Raw genomic sequence first — 18303 nt, forward strand, 5'->3', positions numbered from 1 at the left:
GAAAGAAAAACTGCATAGCCATTATAACCAATCTCACTCTTCCGTGTGTGTGTGTGTGTGTGTGTGTGTGTGTGTGTGTGTGTTTAGAAATGATGGAAGAAAATACATCAAAAATTCAATAGTGGGCAGTGGAGATATGATAGGTCTTCTTTCTCCAGTTTCCTGCTCTACAGATTTGGGATCTGGCTTTAGGACATTAAGATTTTGAAGAAACCTGTATCTATATGCATCTTTCCCAGGCACTATTAAAAAAAATCTTGTTTCCCACCCCTGCAGCCTTCAGGAAGTCAACTTGACTTAGGGTTTCCAGCCCCTGGGACTTAGCCTAACAGCTGGCAGATGTAGCAAAGACAACAAAGGACGGGAGGTGTGGCGTGCCAATGGCACAGATGCTGCTGCAGAGACAGTCACTTCTCTGGCTCCTGCTTCAGGGTGGAAGGAATGGCCTGCAGCATCCTGCAGGTCTGAGGTGAGAGATCATTGGAAACCTGCCCTGAGGAAATTCACACTTGAAAGCATCCCTGAGTGAAAGAGGTGTGGGGTGTTTTGCTGGCCTCTGCTGTTGTCAGAGACCCAACTCTGAGAATTCACATTTTGTGTAACTTAGAGTGTTATTTATAAAATTGGCACACACATACAGTCTTTGTTTTATTGATTGTGAGAGAAAAGGAACCCAAAACATTGCTCTCCTCCTGAAAATGGGCAATTTTTATTATACTTTGTACTTGTGATACTTGAGTTTGCTTCATTTTTTAACTTTATCGACCACAATATTATAAATGTATGAGACTGTTTAGCCCTCACACCAGCCCTATGAGATAGTGCTATTATATCCTCTTTTAACAGATAAGGAAACAAGGACACAGAGATTGTGTAACTTGCACAATTGTGGTCAACTATCTGGAACAAGCAGAACCAAGATTTTGGATTTAGCTTCGATAGTCTGGCTGCAGAGGGCTCTTAAGCAAGATACTGTCACCCCCTCCCCCCTTTGTAAAGTTATTTTCTTTCCTAGGGGTATCCTTCATTAGACGTGAATATTAGACTATACTCTTTCAAAATCCAAAATTATACCTCTCCTAAATTTCCTAGGAAGTATAAGCATTCCATTCTCAAAGCTTTCACAACAAAGTGTTTATATAATCTACTGTGTTATCTATTCTATTGTAACATTTATTATATTTTGTTTGTCTTTAGAAATCTGTCTCTCCCATTAGATCATGTACTCTGTAGAGACGGGGACTAAATATCATTGTTCTCTAGAGCTTTCATTGCCTAGAACGTAGTAGGTTCACAATCAATACCTGATAATGAAATTAAAGCTGATGTTATTACACTGATAGCAGGTACCACTGGTGCTGTGCCTGTATCCCCTCAGCCCACCTTGGAGGTCACTGGCAGGCATTTCCTGTCAATGCTAAAGGTTTCCTGGTTCTCTCTACCTGAAGGCGTTTTCTGGCTGATGGGAAATGCCTGGCCAAAAGTGGGGCCAGCTGGACTTTTGCCAGAAGATTAACTCTTGGGAGCAACCTGCAACCAGTGAGGGATTGGAATTGGAGCTTCCTTGCTGGGACAATTCTGATGTGTGTTCTACAAAGTCTCTCAGCACATCCCCAGCAGTTACCTGTACTTTAACACAGCCTTTCTTGACTTCTCTTCCTTCCTGGTCTCAGAACTCTATTTCCCCAGGCCTGTAAGGAAATGAAATCTGCCAACAACCTAAATGAGCTCTGAAGCAGATTCTTCCCCAGTTGAGCCCCTGGATGGGAAGGCAGCCCAGTGGACACCTTGATTTCAGCCTTGTGAGAGTCTGAGCAGGTGATCCAGCTAAACTGTGCCCAACTCCAGACCTATGAAAACTGTGAAAATATTAATAAATGAGGGTTGGTTTAATCTGTTGTTTATGGTAACTTGCTACATAGCAATAGCAAACTAACACAGATTTTGGTGCCTGGAAGTGGGGTGCTTCTGTAACAAATACCTAAAAACATGTGTATTAGTTTGCAAGGGCTGCCATAACAATGTACCACAGACATAAGGGCTTAAAAAACAGAAATTTATTTCTCACAGTTTGGAGGCTGGAAGTCCAAGATCAAAGCGTTGGCAGGGTTGTTTCTTCTCAAGACCTTTTCCTTGGCTGGAAGATGACCACCTTCTTGCTGTTTTCTCACATGGTCTTTTCTCTGTGCCTGTGAGCCCCTGGTGTCACTTCCTCTTCTTATAAGGACACCAGGTCCTATTGGATTAGGGCCCCACCTTTATGATCTTGTTTAACCTTAATCACCTCCTCAAAGGCACATCTCTAAATGCAGTCACACTGGGGGTTAGGGCTTCAATATATGGATTTTGGGAGAATACAGTTCAGTCCATAATGACACAGGGGCTTTGTAACCAGGAAGTGAGGAGAGGCTGAAGGAATTTTGAGAACAATGGGAGAGAAAGTCAAAATTGCTGTGAACAGACTCGTAACAGAAATCTGGACTTTGAGGATGCTGATGATGAGGGCTCAGACACAAATGAGGAACATGTTATTGCAAACTGGCAAAGGGAGCCCTTGCTATGTAGTGGCAGAAAGTTTGGCAAAATTGTCTTCTGGAATTATATGGAAAGCGGAACCTAGAAGTGATAAACGTGGTGACATATCTAAGGAGAGGTCTAAAAAAAGTGTGGAAAGTGCTGCCTGATTTCTTTCTGCTTACAGTAAAATGCAAGAGGAAAGAGATTAATTGGAGGAAGAACTTAAAAAAAAAAGAAAAAAAGAAAAGGAACCAGAATCTTATGACTTAAAAAATTTCTGAGCTTCTCCAGATGGCACAGATGGGAAAATGGAGTTATGGCCTCTCAGGAAAGCATGAGCTAGAGAAAAAGCTGCTGAGGGTGTGACAATACAGCTGTTAAAAGCTCAGAAAGAACAAAAGTCAGAATATGTAATCATACAAAGGGCCTTTTTAAGAAATTAAGGGTGTGCCCTACATATCTTCTCAACCAATCTGGAGAACATCAAGTAAGCTTAAGGGCATTGTCTCTCAGCCATCTCAGCAAAAGGTCAAAGTACAGGAGGGTTTATCTTTAAAATATCTGTAGATATAGCTTTTGCCTAATGTAGTGAACTACAGTGAAATCCGCACAAACTCTACAAAATTATTAAGAAATTGTTTAAATAGAAACACTGCTAGCTGATAAAATCACTTGGCTACACATACAAGCTACCTTTCATGAGAAAGAAGGGCAGAAACAAGAACACAAATGGGGAGCCTGAGACACAGAAGATTATTCTCCAAGCTTTGAAGCCTAATCAAGAAATTCCCAACATTTGCCAAGCTGGGTTTCCCAAGAGCTCTGGTCTGGTGACTCCTTTTTACCTTCATTTCCTCCGTTTTGGCTGGAATGTCTACAACAATTATTCCACGCCTGCTCTTCCATCATATGATGGGAGGGCTGGGAACAGATATTATAATAGTCTCTTTAGTTTCACAGGTCCACAGCTGGAGAGAAACTCTGTCCCAGCAGTTGTGATTAATAGATTATATCCAAGCCCTTTACCCACACCTGAACCCAATTTAACTGAGGCGATGCTGGAATGGAATGAGACTTAGAGGACCTTGGGATGTAGTGAATGCATCTTGCATGTGGGAGGTGAAGAGGCAGGAAAAGAGTTAACAAAAAGTGAACCCAAGGGGGATAGCAGATCAGTTACTTTGCACTGCCTGCATTCACTCCTCAGGGACTGCCCAGGCCCAGTCCTTAGAGGTAATTTTTTTTCTGTTGAAACACCCCTAGGAAAAGGAGATAAGACCCCAGCAAGAATTGTCCATTTTTTGGCACCTGCGCAGACTGCGGGAGCCTGCTTTTAGCTTGAACTCCAGCCTCATTATACTACAATTATAATAAAATGAAAATTATGGCTTGCTCCACCCCCCATGAGTTTTTCTGTATGTATTCTGGGTAAGGGCATGTGCAGAAAGAAATGAGTTATATAACCTGCACATATAAATCAAATGACCTCAGTCTATACGTCAAATGTTTTGAGTTTGTACGAGGTGTGATCCAAAAATATGGTGAATGTTTAAATAAAAAATGTATATATTACAATAAAAGACACATTGCCATTATTCCCCCTCAAAATACTCCCTCTCGCTTTGAACACACTTATCCCATCATTCTTGCCACTTTCTGAAGCAGTTCTGGAAGTCCTCTTTCCTGAATGTCTTTAGTTGCACTCTCCTGGTTGCCTCGATGTCCTGAATCATTTTGACTTTGGGGAAGAGCCAGAAGTCATATGGTGCCAGATCCAGTGAATAAAGTGGATGAGGACACACCATAATATTTTTATTTGACAGAAATTGCTGTATACCAGAAATGGTGTGTGACATGGATCATTGTCATGATGGGGGATGATTTACGGCACACTTTAAAACAAACCTTCTTTCAACCGTAACTGGCTGAGTGCACCGAACAAGTTGAAACTTGTCACACATTGTTACCATCGCTCAACACGCTGCTTCCCATATTGAAGATTCCTGCCTTTTTGTTGGACAGCACTTGGCAGCAGCATTCACCATAGATATTTTTATCACAGCGGAATGGCTCCATGTCACACATAGCTTCTGGTATGGCAATTTCTGTCAAATAAAAACATTACAGTGTGTCCTCATTCACTTTATTCACTGAATCTGGCACTGTGAGACTTCTGACTCCTCCTCAAAGTCAAAATGAACATGAAAGATAAATGTTTTGAATCAATTCAGGACATCGAGGCAGCCACGACAGTACAACTAAAGACACTCAGGAAAGAGGATTTCCAGAACTGCGTCAGACAGTGGCAAGAACAATGGGATAAGTGTTGTGGGGACAGAGCCAGGAGAGCAGTTTCCAGGCTGTCGACTTCATGTGGAAAGGTGCTGGCTCGGGTAGTAGATGGCCATCAGCTGTAACCAGTTAGCCATTAGCCACTAATATAACTGTTGTGGCTATGCTAAGGGGTTGGCTGGTTGGCACAGAAGTGGATGGCAGATTATGGCTCCTGTTTTGTGTGTCTCCAACCCAGCCACCAGCGAGAATATGACTCCCCTATCTATGGCTCCGTTGGTGTTCTTTTTGGCTTCACCATATCCTGTGTTCTTGTGCAGGGAGCAGAACTGAGACCCTGCATGACAAGTGTGTTCAAAGCCAGGGGTAGTATTTTGAGGGGGTTTAATGGCAATGTGTATTTTACTGTAATAAAATTTTTTACTTAAACATTCACCGTATTTTTGGATCACACCTCATATGCCACATCCTCTGCTGTAAGAAAATAACCTACACTTTCTTATATAAGAAAAGGTAAACTGAAGTTCACATCAGCTGTCTACCTTAGACTCTGCCCTGGCAACTCCTCTGCCAGTGTTCCACTTCTTAAATAAACTTTCTAACTTCTATTCCTTTGTGCCTTGTGAATTCTTTCACAATGTGCAAGGGACCATGACATTTTGGTGGCTCATATGGAGACACTCTATCCTGTCCCCACTGGGGCTTCTCCCTGGTAGATCTATTCTCTCTGAGACCTACTCTCCAACGTGTGGCACAGTTGGCAGCGGCAGTTTGTCCAGGGTGAATCCACACATGCTAGTAGGTCTCAATCCTCTTTTTCTCTCACTCTCTCACTCCCTGTCTCCTTTACTTTTGCTTTAAATCTGATCCTCCATGAGGTGCCTCCGGCACCTCTGGTAGCTGCGGCATCTGTTGGTAAGTGGATATGCCTGGGGACATCGGTGAGGGGGCTTAGAACTCCATGGGCCAGGTCCACGATCCTTGATTTTTGTAGCGCTGGGGACACTAACAGTTTCTCTCATTCTCTCCCTCTCAGGTACATGGTAAGATACCAGTTAAGCCTGTAACCCAGAGTTGGAGGAACTCATTTGGAGAGTCAAGGTGGATGCCCCTTGATCTCCTGGCCCAACTATCATGAACCACTATTCTTGAAGCCATAGGACATGCTTTATTCTGCAAGACTCTTAAGAATTGCCAGTATTTCTCTCTGCTAAATAACATGAAGTTTATTAAACTATTAGTCTGTCATCTTCCTTAGCTACTGGCATCTAGAATAAAACACACTTTTCTCCTCACCAACCTTTGTCACTCAAGTTTTTGGGCCCCGGGCAGCAAGCGGCATCAGACCTGAGACGGTAAATCCCTGCCACTTATGGATGGTCGGCCCCAGGGAGGGGACTAGAGGGATGTCCCAGCCGCTGCCAAGAACTTCTTTGACTCTCCTGTCTCTCCCCCACCAGGCATTAGCTGCCCACAAATGCGTAAATTGGTGAGAAGAAAAGTAACTGATAAGATTTGGAAACCGCAGGTTAGTAAGTCTGGGAACTTGTCAAACAGGGACGTACACTGGAACTCCCTTGTCTCTGCTGTTGGAGCCTCTCTTAGGCTAATCATTGTCACTGGTTCTGGGCTTATACACTGTCTGGGCTATGCACCAATTGGGGCCTCTCTGAGGCCAATCTGTGGTGCCGAGTTAGAGACTGGGTTTTAACCCCCCCCCCCTCCTTATTTCAGGAGGATTTGGTTCTCCGAGTACTTATCTCATTTTGGGTTCTGGTTTGTTTGTAACTAATTTGTTTTGCTTTGTTCACCTCTAGTCTGTCATTTCCCTTTTTTTCTCTTTCTTCCATTTCCTTTTCTATTTGTGTCTTAAGCTAAAAATAAGAGGTTCTGTGTCCGTACCATCTGACAGCCCCCTGGATCATATATTGGCAAACTGGTCAACTTATGGTTATAAGCCAATGACAAAGAAAATGATGATATTTTATTGTAACACTGCTAGGTCTATGTACATTCTAGAATCTGAGGAAACAGGGACTCTCAATGGGTCTTTAAATTATTATACTATTTTGCAGTTAAAATTGTTTTGTCTTACATCATCTATAAATCCCATTGTGTGTTCATCACCCAGTCTATGTAATTTTACTAACAATTGTCACCTCAATAAATTTAATTAAAAAAAAAAATTGTTTTGTCAAAGGTCAAAAAATTAGGACAAGGTCCCTTATGTGCAAGCTTTTGATACTAAGGCTGGTTTACTTTGGTAAAATAGATATGTCTTTTAAGGTTATTAACATTGAGTATAGTATCTTTGGTTTATCTGTGTTTACAAAAATAAATTTATGTTATCTCTGTTACAAAATTTGTCAAGAAAATAGCTTGGGTAATAATTAACTTTAAAATCTCATAGAGTTAAGAACTAATAAGAAATAACTAAAGTAAGGTTTTACATGAAACTTTTCAGTAATAATTCTATGATATGGATGCTTGGATATAATTTCCCAGCATTTGTTGGTAACTTAAGATGTTAGTTTTGCTAATTTATGTTAAATTATAAAAATTATTGAATAACTTAGGTATTTCAAAATAATGAAATACTGAAATGTTAATTATTACATACCACATTTCCCTGAAAATAAGACCTAGCCGGACCATCAGCTCTAATGCATCTTTTGGAGCAAAAAATTAATATAAAACCTGGTATTATATTATATTACCCAGTATTATATTATATTATACCTGGTGTTATAGTAAAATAAGACCAGATCTTATATTAATTTTTGCTCCAAAAGATGCATTACAGCTGATTGCCCAGCTAGGTCTTATTTTTGGGGAAACACGGTAGTCTGAGTTAATCTATCTCTGGCTTCTTGTCACAGGAACGCTAAAAAATAAAGGTCTGTTAAGAAATATATCTTATATTTTATTACAAAAGCCTATGCTTTTCAAGGTTGCAAAGTATGTTCCTGGATTTGTCAATGGAAATGCTAATTGGTTTCTTTTAGTTGTCAGTAAAAAGGTTCTGAAGGTTACAGATTCTAATTAATATGAAAGGAAATGATGTGTGTTTTCAAGGAAGGTATAAAATATGGAAATACATTTTTGAAGGCAGTGCAAGAAAGTAATTTGTCCTAAGGATGGTTATTTCTGAATGAGTGAGAGAAGACAAACTAAGAGGGACTGGGAAAGTTGTAGGTTTGTGAAGAAAAATCTTGAGAGAATTTTTATATACGGTTAAGCTAAATGCAATGCATTAAGTAAATTTAAATATCAAAAGTAAGCTGGTGCAAAATTTGAGTTAAGTTTTCTCTCTCTGGTAAGTAAGACAAAGTTTGTTAGACTATTGGTCTGCTGTTGATATTATGAAAAAGTTTTCTGCCTAAAAAGCAAAGATTGCGTATCATCAATAATTTTCTGTTTTGTATTGTCTTAACCGGGTCTTTGGTTACTTAAGAGAGCTAAATCTAAGAACTAAGTTTTGCTAATAATTACATAAGCTTCTGTATTCTAGGATTACTAGAGCTCATGTGCCCTCCTTGGGTTCAGATGTAGGCCAGTAGAAGGAAGCTTGGCTTAATATTTTCCCTAACCTGGCACAGCGTTATAGTAATTCTAACTTAATGTTACATCTGGATAAGAAGGCTCAGATCTTGGAGAAGGCCAGAGAATTCGTTTAAATGTCTTTAATGACTAAGACAGGGAAAACGAAGAAAGAAAGGAGCAGAGAGACCAGAGATGAAACCAGAGACAGGCCAGACTTTTGGCTGCAGTTTTAGGCAGGCCAAGGCCAAAGGCACCTCAGGGCCACTCTGACAATCTCAGAAGAGGAACACCAGGTAAAGGAGTCTGCTTCGTATGTGGAAACCCAGACCCTGGAGTAAGGAGTATCCTAGTCCTTCAAAGCAGCTGTGCCCCCTGTGCAAACTAAAAGGGCACTGGAGGAGTGGTTGTCCCCTGCTCTGAAGGGAGCAGGGACCAACTTTCTCCTCACGGTGGCTGTGATCGACTGAGGGGCCTGAGGTTCCTAGTGGATCCCCAGAAGAAAGAGGCCATTCTCATCACAAGGGTAGAACTGCAAGTAACCTTTGACATGGCAGGAAAGACTGTTAATTTCCTGATTAATATTAGAGCCATTTATTCTGTCTCAACTGCTCATTCTAGACCTATTTTCTCTGGAACATGCTCTATTGTAGGGATAAATAGAGTCCCTAGATTTGGGTTCATACTCAGCCTGTTCCTTACCATTGGCCTGTACCTTAGAGGAAATATAAAACGAGCAAATGAGACTTTAAAAAGAACTCTGGGAAAGCGTTGTCAAACCTCTGAGCCCTGACCCCAGTTACTGCGCATTGCTTCACTTTGTTATTGTGCTGTTCCCAAAAGAGCCCTTACAACTTAGTCCTTATGAAATGCTCTACAGGGGGCCTCTTCCTACATCTAATCTACTTGTAGACTCTGCCCTCAATTCTGCTATTTCTATGTTATTAACTTGGGAGAGGTTCAGCAGGCCCTCAGGAAATATGGGGACTGGCACTTCCCCCAGGCTGACCCCTCTACATATTGCAGCCCCATAAAGCCAGGGAACCAAGTATTGTTAGAAGCCTAGAGGAAGGGGGAGGGTCCCTAACAGCCCAGTTAACTTCTAAATAGAAGGGACCTTATGCAGTTCTGAGCACCCCAAATGCTGTTGGGCTGCAGAGAGTCAGTAGCTGGGTCCCCTTCCCTCCAATCAAACCTCTTTCATTTAAGTCTCTGCAGGACTCCCCCAGAAGGAAGACTACTGCTCCTATTCCTGCGCCAGATGAAGACCTTAAGCTTCTCTTCAAACAGACAAGCAAGTCAATCTCCCAAGACTGATAAGTACTGATAATTAACCCCAGGTTCCTGGAGCTGCTCTTTATTACCTCTCTCTTAAGAGCTCTCGTTCTTGTCTTTACTTGTGCCCCAGCTGGGTTCCCCTTCTCACTCTTGGGGATCCTAGTTATAGGCCCTTCTCTCACCTTTACTAGTTCCTCTCCTTATTTTTCTTAGGTTACTTCTATTTGGACCATGCCTCTTTAACCTTCCAGTTAAGTTTGTCTCTTCTAGAATCCAGTCTAGTAAGCTGCAGGCGGCTCTTATGCAAGGCTTCCAGCCCATCCCTGCAAGTGACTCTGTAACTACTTTCAGCCCTCCAGGTTGGAACTTCCAGCATGGAGTCCCTAATTCAGTTCAGTCCATAGACAAGACTGCCTGGATTTTCTGGTGCCGGTCGTTCCATCATTCCTGACAGGCAATCATAGGTAGGGACAGCTCTCTGCCCCTACCCAGCCTGAAGCAGTTACAGAAGACTGACCTCCATCTGTTTCCCAAAGAGTTTTCATTGCTGATCAGAGATAGGGGAATGATGAGGTAGGAAAAGAGTTAACAAAAAGTGAGCCCGAGGGGGCTAGCAGATGGTGATTTGATCAGTACTTTGCACTGGCCCAGGGACAACCCAGGCCTGCATTCACTCCCCAGGGACTGCCTAAGCCCAGCCCCTAGAGATAAATGTTTCTGTTGAAACACCCCTAGAAAAAGGAGATAAGATCCCAACCAGAATTGTCCAGTTTTGGGTACCTGCACAGATTGCTAGAGCCTGCTCTTAGCGTGACCTCTGGCCTCATTATAATACAATTATAATCAAATGAACATTATGGCTTTTCTCCCCCATGGGTTTTTCTGTATGTGTTTTGGGTAAGGACATGTGCAGAAAGAAACCAGTTTTATAACCTGCGCATGTCAATCTAATGACCTCAGTCTTACAAGTATGTCAAATGGCCTGAGTTTGTACATCACATCCTCTGCTGTAAGAAAATTACCTACTTTCCTATATAAGAAAAGCTAACCTAAAGTTCGCATCAGCTGTCTACCCTAGACTCTGCCCCTGGCAACGCCTCTGCATGTGTTTCTCTTCTTAAATAAACTTTCTAACTTCTATTGCTTTGTGCCTTATGAATTCTTTCACAGCCCATGAGCAACCTCGACAGGAGGGACAATGGAGAACAGAATGGACAGGCCCTAGGGACTCCCCCTCCCCCAGTGATTTCCACCTCCGGGTGCTCAGGGCTTTGTGTAATCGCCTCTCTACGAGTGAGGGCAGGTCTTGGTGGCAGCCTTCTAATCAACAGAAAATGGCAAAGGTAATAAGATGTCACTCCTATGGTAATGTTTTACATGATACGGCATCAGTGCTGGGATATCACTTTGTGACTCTGTTATGACAAATACGTAAGACTCCAAGCAGATTAGCTCTCACTCTCTTGCTGGTCTCTAAGAAGCAAACTGCCATGAGTTTCACAGCAAAGAAATGAATTCGGCCAACAACCTAAACAAGCTTGGAAGTGGATTCTTCCCTAGTCAAGCCTCCAGATGGCAGTGAAGCCCAGCTGACAGCAAGCAGTCTTGTGAACCCTTGAGTACAGGACCCAGTTAAGCCATGCCTAGACACCAGACACACAGAAACTATGAGGTAATAATGTGTGTTCTTTTAAGTCATTATGTTTGTGGTAATTTGTTATGCAGAAATAGGAAACTAATATAAAGATTCTCAACAAGTGGTGGATTGAGTGATGATGGCAAATTCTTAGACTAAGTACCTTCTTGGGCACAGCTATTTTCATTGAAATTTTAACCTTACAGGTAATGGCAGTAGCTTCCAACATGTTGGATTGTCAGTGCTGCTTGGAAATGATCAAAGTATTGATAAACTGATTTTGCACAAGTCTAAATAGAGCCAACAATATAATGCTTATATTTAATATTACATGACAAAATGATGAAAACTACAGAATTTCACAATGCCCCCGAAGAAGCCTACAGTTGCCATCTCAGTGCCCCAATTTCTCTAAGATGCTAAATGAGAGATAAAATTAAATCTTTCAAATTCCAAGCATGTGTGGGAGTCACAGAGAGCCACATGCTTTTTCTTTTGATTTAGAGGCATTATTTTCCGTTAGGTCACCCCTGCCAGGAGAGAAGAGTTGGGGCAAACCAGCCATTCCTGAGAATATCATCTCCCTTTATATAGAATTTTCCAATTATCAAAGTACAACCATCCTCATTTGACAAGTTCAGCTGTCAGGAGTTCAGAGCAGGCCACTCAATTGGAAACCAACAGAAGTTTGGAGAGAAGCTTGTGATCTGAGGGTTTGCTGTTGGACCTCAGATATTATCAGCTCAGGGCGGAGGAAGGCCATCCTGGTAAAAGAGTGAGCAGCACATGTTTGAACGTTTACTTATCTGTTTCTTAGTGCACATTTTCATTGACATTTCTTGTTTAAATATTCTGCCTACTTCACTTGAGAAGACTGTGTGTATTAAATGCATCATGAGAGACTAAGGAAAGGGCTCTGAGTACTCTACAACTAGGAAATAAAGTTACATGGCAGTAATGATAAGAAATTGTAAGGAGGTAGGCATTTAAATGATATTCCCATCAAATTCTCAAGTGAGTGCTCATTCATGGACTACTGTGTTTCCCCAAAAATAAGACCTAGCTGGACAATCAGCTCTAAAACGTTTTTTGCAGCAAAAATTAATATAAGACCCGGTCTTATTTTACTACAATATAAGACCTGGTCTTTATAATATAATATAATGGCATGTCATGTCATATAATGTAATGTAATGTAATATAATGTAATATAATATAATACGTGGTCTTATATTAATTTTTGCTCCAAAAGACACATTAGAGCTGATGGTCCGGCTAGGTATTATTTTCGGGGAAACATGGTAACTCTATGCTTTCTAAAGTTTGAATGAGAAGCATCCCTATACACAGAAACCACATCTGACACCTGACATTAACTTGCTCTGTGACCTTGTGCAAAAACTATAAAAATTAATTTTTTAATAAATACATTTTCTACATATCAATATGAATTTATCTCAAAACAATTTTTGTTAAATAAAAAAGAATATGCTTTTAATGAAATTTAGATGGCATCCTTTAATACAATTTAAATATGCAAAATAATAGTATTTAATATTATTTCTATAGTTCTGTTTGAAAATGAAAAACAAATCTGAAGCAAATATTAAGATACGCTATTTGTTCACTTTAGGTAGAAGCTACAAAGTTTTTTTAATATTATCCTCTCTATTTTTTTAAAGAGCTTCTACCCGCACCTTTGGGTGCTCATGTTATCTCAGTTTGCTTACCTGCCATTGGCTTGGGTACAGGAACTTTAACTTTTGATGCAAGTCCAAGTCAACCTGTGGCTTCTGGTTAAATTTCTGAAATTTTGGAAATCTTGGCCAGTGTAAACTTATGTCGACCATACATTATGTGGATAAATTCCTTTATAACTACCTAAATCAAGATTCTCAAAGTGGGGTCCCTGGACCAGAAGCATCAGCATCACCTGGAAACTTATTAGAAATGCAAATTCTTGGGCTCCTTCCTAGTCCTAATGAATTAGAAACGCTAGGGATGCATTTAGTCTGTGTTTTATCAAGTCCTCCAAGTGATTCTGAGGAACTGTAGTTTAAGAAACACTGATCTAAATAAGTCAACTTAGAAGAGGTGTGTCCTGGTAAATATGACATGAAGCTTCTGAGTAGGAACAACTGAAATCCTAATCAATCAGAGAAGAGAACGTTGGTTGCAATGGTGAATTTCCATTCAGAACCAGCCTGACAGAACGAAGCTCATTGATAAATACAGAAAAACTGGTACTTGGCCAAAACATAAGGCACTGTAGAATTCTTCATTTACTGCTTTTACCGTGTAATCTCTTGTCTCATTTTTCTTTGACCCCTTTAAAGAACAACTTGACCAAATTAGAATTGTTGGTTCTACTTAAGTAACTGCTAAAATGGCTTTAATTCTGCACAATGCTTATCTATTCACTCCTTTCTATCAGTTCATTCATAGCTTCTTATTTGAAGGGTTGTTCTGACTCCTGAGATATATTCTGCATGGCTTATAATATGTTGTTCTCAAGTAACTTGGAAGATCTCTCCAGTGAAGGCATTTCCAAATAGTAGGGTCATCCAAACCACATGATATACTTGACCCCTTGAACTTTTTACTTTCCTTTTTCTAAGAGGCTGGTAGAACCAGCAGGATTCTTCGGACCACCAGTATTGTCCAATAGCTGCCAGCAGTGCTAACTGCACTCAGAGGAGTTGGGGAGAGAGAGGATTTAATCTAAAGGAGTTTGGTGAGAGTATGAGGTATAGATTTCTTGGGTGTTTTTCAGTTCAAAGCATTTGATTAACTCTACTCTTTCCAGGGAAAAGTTACCCTCTCTGACTATTGTTTTGTCATTTCTTGTCTGTTTTCGTTTGGTTTTTTTCTTATAGTCAGTACTGTGCCTGAAGTCTCATTCGCAGAAATCCAGGCCTGAATCTATAATTGAGATGTATTTTCCAGTCACCCCCCAGTTGGCATTTAAGTGTCTATAACAAACATTTTCATTTCAGACTGGATGCTCATGATGGAAGAATATTTTCCTGTGAGTCCCCAAATGATGTAGATGATGTTGGATCTGCTGGAAGTTTCTGGGATCGTGTGTCGTGAGACTGAAGAATGGACACACGGACCCAGGATAGGCAAAGAGTTTTAAAAAGGGGATAGTTTATTGAAAGCAATGAGTCAGAGCTCCCAAGTGGGAGGGGGTCCTGAATGGGGGTGCCCCGTGACTGAGGCAAAAGCTCTTACTTTTATACCTTCCCTTGCCTGTTTCGGGAAGGGGAGCTGTCTGAAAAAGGGAACTGTTTGAAGAAGGGAACTGGCGCCTTCTAATGAAATTTGTCTACCAGCTTTGTTCTGCTTGCCCAACCTAAAGGAATTAGCAAAATAACCCACTTTTATCTATCAGATCTGCTCCATTTGTCAGGCCAAAAGGAATTTTATGATTAATCTCAAGGCCTTGCTACATTATGTCCTGCAGCGGAAGGAGTGATTTCAAAACCTGGAGTTGTAGGATAGGGCTGTCTTGTTTATTCCACCAGGGACCTCCCTGTCTACCTAGGGACATGCTAGCTAACCTGTATCACTCACACATATGGCATCAGGGCTAGAAAGCCAAGAAGTAAGAGAATCAGGGGCTCAGGAGTTCAGCACTTAGGAGAACTCGCTCCAACTCTTAACGGGGCTGATACATTTTGTCATAGAGGATAATGAACCAGCCTATCCAGGCGATGGACGAAATGAGCTAGGGGTTCTCTTAAGTCCTATGTCCACTGAACATGGTAGATTATCACTGAGAGGGGAGCTTCTTCCTTCCCTCCCAGCTGGTACCTGCTAGGACCTGGACAACTGCAAAAGCCATGGTGAAGTAAATAACACTCTGTCCTAAAATAAACACACTGTAACAAGAGAACACACAGTTCTGGGCCTTTAGCTAGGATGTTACACTAAGACGCTAGAATGTTCTACAGTCTCCTTCTAGAATGCTCATCAAATGATAATTAGGAGTAAGACAAGAGTAAGACAATAAGCCCTCATTTCCTTTGGGTATTTTTCCTTCACCACGATGATCAATAGCTGAGGACTTTTCTGGGCACACTGCCTATTCCATTTTCCAGGTTTTATAAAAACCCGGGTATGAGGAAAATAATAAAACCAAAAAGGATATTCTTTCCAATCCCAACTTCTTTTTAGATGTAGTCTTCCTTATTATTTGGTCATTAAGCATTAGCCGTGTCTTCGGGAAAAACATTATGTTTAATGGTAGGATACTGCCTAATATTGGTTGGTTAACTGGTCAGTTTCTGTTAAATATCAATAATACCTATTTAAAATAGGAGCTTCTTTTTCCCCCTAAAGATTTATCTTCTCAAATATCCATCTTTTGAGTATTTTACATTTTAGCTGGCCTGAAAGGTTAGAAAATCCTATCAAAACATCAAATTCACAAGATGCGGGATTAGAAGAGTCTGTATTGAGCTTTAGATAGAACAGTATCACAAGTTCAATACCAGAATAGAATGACCAAGACTGTGCATGAATGATGGAATTGCAATTCTAATGTAGTCAGCTCAGATGAAATCTTATAAGCATTTCCCACAATTTATCAGCTACCTTCTTCTTTGCATCCTTTAAAAAAATGCATCTACTTTTGTTTTGCCTATCATTTAAATACAATATAGTGAACATTCTTGTTAACATAGAATAAAGTACTCATGTCTACTAATATAATGAGCAAGAGCTATGAGTACAGACTAGAGTCTGATCTATTCGATAATGTGACGATAAACTTCAACAATGTTTAAGTACCACAGGGAGCTTTGGGGCAATTACTTGATCGTTTATGGAATTCTTATTCTGTGGTGTAGAAGAAACCTGCAATGGCTGGATTTTCTTTGTAGTAAATTAATGTATCTGAAATTTATTGGGTCTGATTTCTGCTTTAATGCAATTATTTTCATGAATGTTTCTTGCCAAGTATCTACTAGCCATTTGTTTAAGGTAATTATATCCTATTCTAGTACTCAAATTATTTACTTTTATTTGAAATAGTCTCTTAGACTATAAAGACAAATTTGAATACATATGTATGCATACTTCTATACATATATATGCTTACATATGTAAAACATGTATATGTATATATGCATGTGTGTATATGCATATATAAATCATTTGTTATTAAAATATCTTAATATTAAATTTTACATAAAAGTTTAAACATTCTGAGGGCAAATGCAAAACAACAAAAGGTTATCTAATATAATGTTTTAACAAAAAGTTATTGCCAATATTTACCAGAAAGGGGAGATAACCTTCTTCAGTATAAAGACTAGCAAATACCACGTAAAGTGAAATAAAAATTTCCTACTTTGTGATTGCATTTTATGTGTCTGATTTTAAAATGATCTCACATCTAAAAGCTGAGGTTCCTCTCCATGTGCTGCAATTTACAAGAAGTGGTGAGCATTCCCATCATTGAAGGATAATTGTGGCTAATGTGTGGGTATTTAAAAACAAATACAAGGTTTAGACCTTTTCTAGTTTGCCCGCAAAGAAGATATACTCCATCAAACTCTGAGAACATGCTTTTTCAGCCAATTTAAAGACTGAATCCTCACCATACCTTCATGGGAGCCAGCTGGATGGGTGTGATGCACGAAGGGTCCACCATGGGCTTCGGCCTGTTGGCAGTGTCTGCTAACAAGCTGTGCCACTGCTGGGGCAGGCCAGTGAATTTCTGTTCTTGTGGATCAAACCCGGTATGAACCCTGTGCTCAAAGTTGGATGGGCCAGATATTTCAATCTTTTTCTTTTTCTTTCCAAACATGATGGAAAAACCTGGGAAATGCAAACAGAAAAGAGGCAGCTGTTTATATCCTGCCAGCAGAAGACCACAGGAAAATTATTAATTCATTTATAGTTACATCTTTTCAGGTGTTCCTATATATATATATATTTGCTGCAAAAGATGAAAGGTAGATTTTTTAGGGTGTGTAGATTAGATAACTTTATTCAAATTTTTGTCCTTTCCTTGCAATTGCTGTGTGAAGTATAGTTCCCTGCCCCATTGATTTTGGACTTGGCCATATTACCTGACTGACCAAAGAACTGTGAATGAAGAGAGAATGTGCCAGTTAGGGTAGAGGTTTTTTCAGAGGTGTTGGGTGTTTCTACTCTCCCTCTTATGTTCCTGCGACCTGCCATGAAGATGTCTCTGGTTCATGATGCTCCTTCAGCCTAGGTCCTGGAAGGAGAGTTGCATGAAGCAGACACAACTCCGACCTCCAGTCTGGAGCCAAGCCCAACTCAGCCACAACTAAACCATAGTCGACTCATGAATAAAAAATAAATGTTTATAAATGATTATGTCACTGAGATTTTGGACTTGCTTGTTATGTGGTATTATCAAAACAAAAGCTGACACAGGGAGAAGCATCTGAAAGTTTGGTGTGTACTTAAAATCTAAAACATTTGTGTGGAAAAATATGTGTGTACATGAGAAATGGGGTTAATAATTATAGTCACACATAAAATTATTATTAGGATTAAACAAGTAAACATTTGTAAAACACTTTGAAAAGCACCTGGCACAAAGTAGGAGCTGCAAGTATTAAATATGCCTCTGGACAAATATACAGAAAACTTGACTGGCGTAGCCTGCAGGGAACTGGGAGTGGGGTTGGGGGGGACAAGGCAGGGAGGACGACCCACTTTTCAATATCTATTATATTTAGAACTTTGTACAATGTATTTTACCTATTTGAAACAACGTAGTTTACCTAGTTAAAATATTCTGTGATCAGGATACCTCTAGAAAATACATAAAATAGACACAGTGTACTTTATGGTATTGAAAACATGTAAGGTAACCTGGGTTTGACTCCCAGACAGATCACCTATTTGCTGTGATCTTGAGTAATTGCTTTTCCTTCTCTGATTCATTGTGAGCAAGGCAATCATGATCATGTGGGGAATCCTCACAACACTGTTGTGGGAGTTATAAAAGATGTTTTGGCTTCAATGTTGCCTTATCTTAGCCCTGAGACTTGAAT

General features: G+C 40.2%; 1 protein-coding gene across 4 annotated transcripts in view; it reads right to left on the reverse strand.

Annotated features, from left to right (window-relative positions):
- PAK5 (p21 (RAC1) activated kinase 5) overlaps positions 1–18303 on the reverse strand; it is a 291163-nt gene that overhangs the window by 84259 nt on the left and 188601 nt on the right. For all 4 annotated transcript variants that reach the window (XM_074317514.1, XM_019734919.2, XM_074317515.1 and 1 more), the window contains one exon: positions 16875–17089. In XM_074317514.1, the coding sequence (XP_074173615.1) occupies positions 16875–17078 (204 nt within the window). In that variant the 5' untranslated portion in view covers positions 17079–17089. The remainder of the gene's footprint in view (positions 1–16874; positions 17090–18303) is intronic.

Source organism: Rhinolophus sinicus, linkage group LG13, assembly GCF_036562045.2.
Source record: "Rhinolophus sinicus isolate RSC01 linkage group LG13, ASM3656204v1, whole genome shotgun sequence".
NCBI classification, from domain to species: domain Eukaryota; kingdom Metazoa; phylum Chordata; class Mammalia; order Chiroptera; family Rhinolophidae; genus Rhinolophus; species Rhinolophus sinicus.